At 41.7% G+C, this 10,230-nt stretch overlaps 1 protein-coding gene across 5 annotated transcripts in view; it reads right to left on the bottom strand.

Moving 5' to 3' along the window:
• Positions 1–5,716: 5,716 nt before the first annotated feature.
• ARK2C (arkadia (RNF111) C-terminal like ring finger ubiquitin ligase 2C) overlaps positions 5,717–10,230 on the bottom strand; it is a 122,135-nt gene continuing 117,621 nt past the window's right edge. For all 5 annotated transcript variants that reach the window (XM_061613714.1, XM_061613719.1, XM_061613729.1 and 2 more), the window contains one exon: positions 5,717–10,155. In XM_061613714.1, coding sequence (XP_061469698.1) covers positions 10,038–10,155 — 118 coding nt within the window. In that variant the 3' untranslated portion in view covers positions 5,717–10,037. The remainder of the gene's footprint in view (positions 10,156–10,230) is intronic.

Here is a 10,230-nt window from a genome sequence, read left to right as displayed (position 1 = left end):
GCATAAGATATATTTTTGGCACAGGACCCTTCCATACTTTCTAGAACAGATGTCAAAAGACCATTGCAAAGCAGTGTTCTGTAGGGCTGGGCCAAAATCTCACTAGCAGCTACTTCTGCTCACCAGTCCCTCTAGATTTCACTTACACCTTGTACGTGTGCATGCCATATTTCATCAAAAGGGGTTCAATGGGTACAGGCATCCTGCATTTTCCGAAAGATAAGATTACTCCACACTGGCAGCAGACTTGCATTTTAAAGTCTGACACCTAGGTTTGCCTAATCAAAAACAGATAATCTTTATAATTTCTATTATCTCAAGATGCCAGTCAAGAGGGAACTTCTTCAGTGCTCTGTAAGTAGCAGAGGATTGGCATCTGATCCCCTAGCATGAACAGCCATACAACGCAGGAGGTTGCTACAGCTCCCACCTCTGTAATTGCTCATGCTAGAACAAAAGCCTTCAGCAAGACAAGAGATAGCATACAAATCCCGCATTATTAGGAATACACATGAAAAATGGTCAGTGGTTATCTTTGAACATGCATGGTAATGGCATTTGTGAAGAGACTTTTGGATAGCCCCCTTCCCCACAAAAAGCAGGTACTGTGCATTAAAGAACCATCTTTGCTCAAAGGAATTTATCTGCTGACATATCAGGAGATTGGCAAAGACATTCATCTGGGATGAAATTCCTCTCCAAATGACTCTTCTGTTAAGGGGATAACATGCACCAACCTGGGCTCTGCTTGCATCATGTGAGAGATTTGGGGCTGGTTCACACACAGCCTTAGCGGGTAGAGTTGTTGGGTAGGTTGAAGATGGGATGGGACATGGGAGCTCACACACCCTTCCCAACCATATGCCAAACATTTTGTGGCCCCCCTAAGTGTTTACATGACACTCCACTCATGTGAAATACTCATCCCTTTTACATGGCTGACGGATCATATAAGCAAGTCCTAGTTATGCAGCTTAAAAAAGCATGCAAGCTTTTGTTTCCATAGAAGGCTCTGCGCATGGTGAGGGGTGGATGAGGCACAGGCACAGTGCTTGCTCCCGTGCCACAGCTCACCATGACCAGATGCACACCCCACCATGATTGCATGTGGATTCACCCTTTTTGGCAGGCTTGTTTCTGCATAAATCCCCAAGGGAAGGAACATCCCATTTGGCATTTCATCCAAAGCTTTCCGAAAAGGGAGACATATCCTTCTGTTTGGTTTTGAGGATTGCAATTTTCCCTCAATACAAAAAGGCAGGAGTGAGTGGATCATCGCAATTTGATCATGAGTGCAAATAATATTCATATATATCTATATATTTATATATCTATATATGTTTTAAATGTGTGTATGTGTGTATGTGTGTGCTAAAACACGGCCACTATATTGCAGATTTTCCACTATGTCACAGCATACAGAATCAAAGGTTTGCATTTTTTTTTGTATGGAATGTCTCCAAGGTAACAGCACCACGAGTAATACAGTTTGTCATCACACACCCTGAATTTTTTTTTGTTTTTGTTGATGAAATGATAAATGTGCCCCGCCCATTTTATCATTTTTTTTTATTCTTTGAAAGTACCGACACATGCAAAGCATTCCATTCCCAGAAATTATGCAAAAAAAAATATTATGAGGTAATAGAGGAGCAATTAAAAAAATTAGTATTTGTTTCTAAATAAATAAATTATAATTAAAAATGCAAAAGAACAACAACCCAACTATAAAAATAATTAAATAAGAACCCACGATATCTACAAGTTAGTCATAAATTATGATTGTTAAATATAAGGCATTTAAACTCACAAAACCCTGTAAACTATCAATGGTTTTTTTTGTTGTTTCTAGTGATTTTTTTTAAAGATCATTCGGTGTCTTCATTCACACAAGACATTTAACTGCAAAGCAACTTGATGTCATCTAATGCAGCTCTGAAGATTTGCATGCATTCGCTTGCGCAAGTTGCTGTCCCTCACCCATTCACTCAAGATTAAGAAAACAATGAAGATTTGGTGTTTTGCTTCACCATTTTTTTAAACTGTGCTTATTATTCATTAGGCAAATTATATACATATCACACAGGGCTTTTTTTGTGTGTGATGGTACTCACCAGTATGGAATACCAACACTTGTTTTTTGGCTGCCCGTGACAGCCATCGGGTGCCGGCACTCGCAGCGCTTTTATCAAGGTAAAACCTCATTTTTATTTTATTTTTTTACCAAAAAAGCACTGATGTATATTAGGGATGGAAAGATCTGTCAATTTTGATTCTCTTAACTTCTCACTTTTCCAATCTCAAATGGAGTTCTCCACATCTCTGCAGAATTTGTGATTGCTTTTTTAAAAAAAAATCTTCATGAAGATTCTCCAGCATTTTAGTCTGAATTTCTCCTACTAGACATGTTTTTGTAGGCAGTTTTGACTACTGTGCATATTTTTGCAAGCATTTTCTCTTAATATATTGCATTTTTGTATGTTATTTTCACTTATATATTAATTTTTATGCACATTTTCCCCTAACATGCATTTTTGGTAAATATTGGTTGGAGAAGTGCATCGCAAAATTTGATTAAATGAAAATTTCAAAGGATGCCTGTGTTTCAGTTGTCATATTGCTTTGGAAAGTGTGAATTTGACAGATCCAGCTTGCAATGCAAACTGAGTCAAATTTCTTGGCCATCCCAAATATATATTAATACTTTCACATAGGTTTTTAAGCATTTGGGTTGGAAGCTCTTGCTTCCTCCCCCATAGAAAGGTTTCTTTCAAGACTGGGCTAAAAGCAGCCCCTTTTCCCCCACTGAAAATAGTTCCCAGGTAAGAGTTTGGCTTTGTCAAGTTCTAAGCACTTTCTGCAAGACAGGAAGGGTCAAACTAGGTGTGACATTAAATACATCTTTGCATTTAACGTGCAGGGTTTTTTTAAAAAAGAAAATTCAAATGGCATCAGCTGGGGAGGCTGTTAGTTACTGGGATCACACCAGGCAGAGGAAGTTTAACCTTTTCCTAGGGGAAAAAGTCCCTCCACTGAAGTTGCCATTTGCTTTGCAAGAGGGAATCCCTCCACCTGTTGGCAACAAATGCCACACCAGTTCCCCCTCTGCTCCTTCTGCAATCCCAATAAGGCCCCACAGGTTTTGTGGGCCCCTGAGCAACATGGTCAAGCAGGCCTCCATGACTGTCTTGGGAGAGGCAGAAGCAGTGGAGATCCCCAACTCAGCAGATGCCTCAGAGTCACCAGTGCGAGGTGGGGGATGCCTCTTTAGTTGGCACACCCAGGTTGGTAGCAGTGCTCTGGACAGGGAGGCCAGAGTACTGAGTATGAGTACTCAGACTGGATCCCGTGAAAAAAAGAAAGCAGAACAACTATGGCCACTCTCCTTCTTGGTAGATCTCTTAATTAGGGTTGCCAGGTTCAAGGCCTGAGACTGATCCTATATCTTTAGGAGAGAGAAAGTCAGCCAAGTGCAGGTGTTCTTGCAACCCTGTAGTGGGAAAAACCACAAGGTGGAATTCTCCCTTCCCCCTGCACAACCTTCAAAGATACAGAAGACCTCTGGGAGGCCGGGCCTGGCAACCAAAAGGTCTTCTGTATATTTAAAAGTTGTGCAGGGGGAAGGGAGAATTCCACCTTGTGGTTTTTCCCATTACAGGGTTGCAAGAACACCTGCACTTGGCTGACTTTCTCTTCTCCTAAAGATACAGGGTCAGTCTCAGGCCTTGAACCTGGCAACCCTACTCTTAATGGATCTCTGTCCTTGGAAGCACCAACCTTGCCAAATGCTGGTGCTAGAGTGGCCACGTTCTGGAGATAGTATGACTGGGATCATTGCAGATGGCATACTGCAGTGGAAGCTGGTGGCTCTGATATCAGTGGGCCAGTGAATCTGGTTTGGGTTTTAATCTGAACTTTCAGAAAGTGCTTAGAACTTGACAAAGCCAAACTTTCCTTGAAAGTTCGGACTAAAACCTGGAGCGGATTCACTGCCCCACTGACGTCGGAGTTTCCAGCCTCCACTGATATAGTGCTAATTAAGAATTGTTGAGCAATGTACCCTGAGGACTTTTGCCTGTGCTTAACAGCTTAAAGCTAGCAGCAGACACTATTGTCAGGAGGAAGAATCCTTGTGTACCCACATATAAATGAGGAAACCTTTGTTGTTGCAGGCATCAGGGTGTTGTCAGCTTCCTGACCAGCTTGTAGATAGATCCTGACGCTCGATTCGAGCATGGTCAGTCATGGAAACAGCTGTGACTGTTACCCAAGTCCCATGAGATGCTTGCACATCTATGCAAGTCAGGCCAAGGACCATCTCTGCAAAAGAGATCGCTCTTTTGTTGAAGTTTGGCAACTCTGCTCTATAGATTTGCTTAGAACTTGACATGACCAAACCCCAGTCCCATCACTACTATCATGGAATATCACATATTGCGTCTGGTTTTTGCTTGCTGTTATTAATTACTATGATTATTAAATGCTATTAACGGTATAATCTGCTGCTGCTGGAAATAGGCCCAAGCTATATTGTTGGGCAGTGTTGTTTGTTTTATTTGTTTTTAGTCCAAAGGCACTCAACTCTTTGCGATTTTGGGCTTCGACCCTAAAGTTTAACAAAGCAAATTGAAGATGGCTACCAAGTTCTAGCGCCACCTTCAGGCAAAAGTAAGCAACACTTGAAATTTTCCTAGCAAAGAGAGTTTTTTTTAAAAAAAGAAAAATAGCTCATGCCTGTTCTTCCCTCAGAAGACAAGAAAGATAGTTAGAAGTCAATATCCCCAAACTTTGCATTCTCTGGTTACTAGTGTACATCTCTCACTCCCCTTCTGATATTCAGAGCAAAACAAGACAGATCCTCCAATGACAAGACAATGATGGGCAGAATCATAGAGCTGTAACCAGTGCTTATGCTGCTACAACAGGACTTTGCTCCGTGGGGCCCCCAACCTTTTGAAGCTGATTTTGAGGGCACATGGCGGGGGACAGGAGAGAAAGATGAAGAGTTGTATTCAGCTAAGTCCTACTCAGAGTAGACCCACTGAAATTAATGAAATGAAATTGTCATGTCTATTAACTTCAATGGGTCTACTCTAAGTAGGACTAGCATTGACTAGCACCCCAAGTTCTGTTGCGTGCAGAGAAGTCCCTTGCACCAGCAGAGCTGTACTGTTGGATCCATCTCATGCATTTAAGCAGACACACCTGGTTAAGAAAAACACTCATTTTGACCAGTCTTGGGATCAATTCTGTTTTCAAGATTGGACCACTATGTTTTTAAATTAGTTTGCTGGAAAACTCTGGGTTGTATCCAGGGTTAGTTCTACTCAAAGCAGGCCCACTGAAATAAACAGGCATGGTTAACTTAGGCCCATTAACTTTAGTGGATCTACTCTTGAGTAACACTTGGTTGGCTACAACTCTCACCAAATTGCTGCATTTTTGTTATCCTTTCTTTCCTTTTGTTGATCACAGGTTCGTAGAGCCAAATGACTGCCCTCTCTGGAAAACAGTGGTGGCTGGTGGCTTCATGTCAGTGGGCAGTGGAATCCACTCCAGGTATTAGTCAGAACATTCAAGGAGCTGTCCAAGGTGCTTCAGCACTTTGGACAGCTCATTGAAAGTTCAAACTTAAACCCAGAGCCAATTCCACTGCCTACTGACATGGAACCACCAGCCGCCGCTGTTGGAAAAAGGTCCAAGTCTAGATTGCCCTACTGATTCTATATGCCTCAGTGCCTTCCTCTCCTGGGCTCTTGTCAAGGGAGAAATTCCTTCCATTGCAAGGCAATGGGAATGATCTCATTCTCCTTCCATTAGACTGGGGGAAAACACGGCCAGAGAAAAGGGATGAAAAGGGTGAAAAGTAACAGTGGACCAACCTAAGTTTGAGGACACTGATCAGCCAGTCTCTGAAACCACTGCAAGAGCTTTCCTCACCAACACTGTACCATCCTTACTTTCCAATGGGGAAAGCTGACAGATGTAAGGAAACCACCCTCCTCTCCTTCTGCCCAGGGAAATATGGGTAATAAGACTTTGCACAGTCACAACCCCTTCCAAGGAAAAAGAGAAGAACTGCTGGGGAAGGAGGTGCTAATGGAGTTTCCTTGTCCATCTCTACCCCTCTCATTTGCCATTTCTCCCTGCTTGTCTTTTTGAACTGAGGTCTCCACCTTGATTCTGTTGAAGGGCCCTTACCATTGTTGCGGAATGCTAATAATATGCAAATAAATTAAGAGAGAGAAAGAGGAAAAATTGGAAGTTTTGCTGGATAATTGTAGTTCTTCAAGACCGCCTCAAAAAACTGACAAGAACAAAAACCAGTTATAAAAACTGAGGGATTCAATACAAACCTAGCAGTTAGCGGCAAGTGATGCCTAGCCACTGGCTGAGCTGCAGTGAGGTCACAGAATGTTTATAAAGATTCTAAGTGCTAAAAAAAAGGCATCAGCACAAAGGAGCTAAACACAGAAGAGGTAATGTGCAGTTGTTGAGAATGGGGGCAGAATGGCAAGAAAAACTGAACTTAGAATAAACATTTCTGCAAACATTTATGGGCTTCCACTGGTACTGAAGTTTTTTAGGTGGTAGAAAAATGAAAACAAAAAAGAGAAAGCTTGTTATTTTTTCCTTGCTTGCCCTAGACTAGAGCATTACATATGCATAAAAGCAAATGGAATCCTGCTTATCTCTTTTGATCCTCTTAGAGGACTGCCGGGTGAAAGGCAGAGAAAGGGTGAGCATTTACTTAAATCACTGCCTCCTGTGACAAGCGGATTGAAATATTTATTCTTTCAAGGCGATAAAGGCTTTTCCTACAAGAATCATAGTCAGTGAACTCTGCAGCTTTAGTACCTTAATCAATTAGATTTATTTATTATGGATTGGGTTTGATTTGATTTGATTTATATCCTGCCCTTCCTCCCAGTAGGACCCTAGGCTTGTTTAGTTAAACCTAATAATAAGTCTCTCTCTCTCTCTCTCTCTCTCTCTCTCTCTCTCTCTAAGAGAGATTGCTTGGGATTTCTCAATGCAACAATGGTATTGTTTCCTTGAAATTTATATTTTCAGAGGAGCAGTTATTTTTAGTGTTATTTTTCCAGGCTGCCACCCAATTAAAGCAATGAGTTGGTTAACCACATGAATTTTATCCAACTAATTGATTCATTTATCATTGCAGTGTGCATAAAATTGCATATGAATAAAGCAATGCCATGGATTGAAAAATACCTTGTTTGTTTTTCTCACATGTCGTGGAGGACACAATCTTAGAAGCAGTATGGACTGTTTGTGAAAGTATATGCATAGTCTAAGATGGTGCCTGCCACTTGCCATTTTTGTAGGTTCTCACCCTGAAATAATTAAATGGTGGTGGTAATAATATGCAAAGAATTCTTAACACACTGGCAAAAGTACTTTAGCACGGGGGGCAGGGTTTGTCAAACTAATCTGAGAGCATCTTAAATGTATAGGCCCCCAACCAACAGAATGCATACAGCATGTGAGCTTGCGTGGTGAAAGTGTTGTAAATAGATCTATAATCCCACCAGTAAGCTGTTTGGTAAGGAGAGAGAGTGCGCAGGGCAGAATTTAGCCTGCCCCCTGCAATGGGCACACAGTCTCAGCTGCTGATTGAGCTGCACACATGGGTCCCCATTCTGGTAAGGATACATACGTGTAAGAATCCTTCTGTGGCTATATGTCCTAGCAGGATCTTCTTCTAGGCCCCACCAAATATTGATGGATCTTTCTGCCTATATGTCACATCCACACCATACATTTAAAGCACTCTTATACCCCTTTCACAGCCATGGCTTCCCCCCAAAGAATCCTGGGAACAGTAGTTTATTAGGGGTGCTGTACCTTTAGCTCTGCGAGGTGTCTCCTAACGACTCGCAGCACCCTTAATAAACTAAAGTCCCCAAGATACTTCAGGGGAAGCCATGACTGTTAAAGTGGTATAAGAGTGCTTTAAATGTATGGTGTGTGGATGTGACCATAGGTAGACACTTCCCAGCTTATCTAGATAATGTACATATTATGCAGTTGATGAGTTTCAAAACCAGTTTTAAAACACATTAATACATATGCACATATATACATATGCATGTGCAATCACATTCATTCTGTTAAGTTTATTAACATTTTTTCAGCCAAGATCAGATCAGAATTACAATGCTTTCTGGGAAGCTAAAATATCCTTCATGTCCAAAGCATTCAGATTATCAAAACACTTTTACCTGATAGATTTGGACTCAAACAGGGTTTGCTTGCTTGCTTTTTGCTTTCTGTCACATGACTAATCGCAGTTATAAGGCTCTATAGGAAGAACATTGCCAAAATCAAGCCAGCTTAAGAATAAGCATTGCAGGATTTGTCTTGAATGTTACTGGTCGTGCACACTTTTTCTGAAACCTCCCTTTAAAACAAAAAAAGATAGCAGAAAGATCTGGAAGGTGGAAGATTTCGCTCAGTCAATCCCTGTCCTTCCTTGAGTCTCCAGGACGCTGAGGCAGCAAGACAGAGGAATATCTCTGGAAGCATTTATGGGATTCAATGAGAAATTTCCTATTTTGCTTTTGTGCAAGTTTTGGAATTTAAGTTAGAAAGAAGAACAGGCAAGATATGGCCTTTGGGCCCCATTCTTTGTTGTTTGGAGACTGAGGCTTGTGCTTATTGTGTTGCCAAGAGATGGCAGAATCCATTTCTTGTGGCCTTTCAGACTCATTCCAACCAGTTACCGTGGACAGTGTATTCTATTGGCACAACTGGGGGTTTCACCATCTATTCAGCTTATGCACAAGCCCAGGTTAAAGACTGCTCCCTTCTCCCAGTCACAAGATGTGGCGGCAAAATAGCCCTCCAGTGTTAAAAGTCACCCCTTCTGCACAAGAAAAAAGCAAATTCAGGACCTCCTTACTTGTTGCCAATTGAATGGCTGCCATCTTATTCTTAAAGAAGCAGATATTGGTTCCATTACTGCAAAGGGAGAGCAACAAATTAATAATATCTCATGCATCTTTTTCTTAAAGAACAGGAGGAACTATTTAAGCCAGAAGGCAAAGAGAGTGACTTGTAAAGAGATGTTCTAGTTCTTTCGTGGGAGATCTATCATTCAGTCCCAGGAGATGGAAGCAAGCCTCAACCTAGCTTTGTGTCCCACGTAACATGTCCAGCACCAGCAGATAAGCAGGAAAGTACTTTCCTGTTCATATTCCCCAACCCCCTTCCTAAATTTTCTTCCAATCCCCACTTTTCCCATTTTCCATAACTTTCTATCTCACCGCAAACTTGATCCCGAGCCAAATGTTGCTAAGGGAAAATAAAAAGTGTGTGTGTGTATATATATATATATGCTTTCTCAAGAGTAAACAGGATTTTTCTGTTTTCACCAAAGCAAGGGAAGAATGTACCCTCACGTGTGTCCGTGTCTACATTTCCCCCTTTTTCAAATGTTTTAGCTAGGCACCAAAGTAAGGAACCTTATGGGAAAAACCAATCAAAGAAAACAAATAGCCATTGCAATGTTTGGTGCAGATTAGGTTAACAGCAACATATCCACCACAAGATGACGGGGCATCAAAAGACGACATTTCTTAAGCGCACATGCTCTGGCAGCCATCCACAGAAATAGCTAAAGAACCCCTAATGTGTTTCTACTTATTCAAGAGGTATATTATATACAATCCTTTTGAGAAGCAGGATTGAGAGGCCATAACTAGAACACTATGTACCGTCATTTCCACAACTAATGCGTTCCGCTGGGCATTCTAGCTGCCTTCCCATGCACTGCAGCCAAAACGGCTGCTTGGATCTCCTCCTACCTATAGACATTATAAACCATCAACTCTTCTTCTTCTTCTTCTTCTTCATTTTTTTTTTAAATAATCTGCGAATGTGCTTGCAGGCTTTCTTCAAAAAACGAAATCAAATGGCTCAGAAAGGCAAACATTTTGCTGCAAGGGCCCTGCGCCCTCAGAAACACGAAGAACAAAAAAGAAAAAGAGGACAGATCCCCAAAGTTGGCTCTCCCCTCAGCTGTCGGATCCAAGTTGTGTTTCAATGTCCACTCGGCAGATGGGGCATTTCTTGCTGGTCGCAAGCCACTGGTCCACACACACTTGGTGAAACAGATGCATACAAGGTAAACGCCTGGAAGATAGAATGTCAGGCTCTTTATTATCTGTGCAAGAGGTCAAGACTGGATTTGGCACCGGCATGCAGGGC

This window comes from Rhineura floridana, chromosome 1 (genome assembly GCF_030035675.1).
Source record: "Rhineura floridana isolate rRhiFlo1 chromosome 1, rRhiFlo1.hap2, whole genome shotgun sequence".
NCBI classification, from domain to species: domain Eukaryota; kingdom Metazoa; phylum Chordata; class Lepidosauria; order Squamata; family Rhineuridae; genus Rhineura; species Rhineura floridana.
The sequence above is the reverse complement of the archived record's forward strand: the minus strand, read 5'-3'. Positions and strand labels throughout refer to the sequence as shown.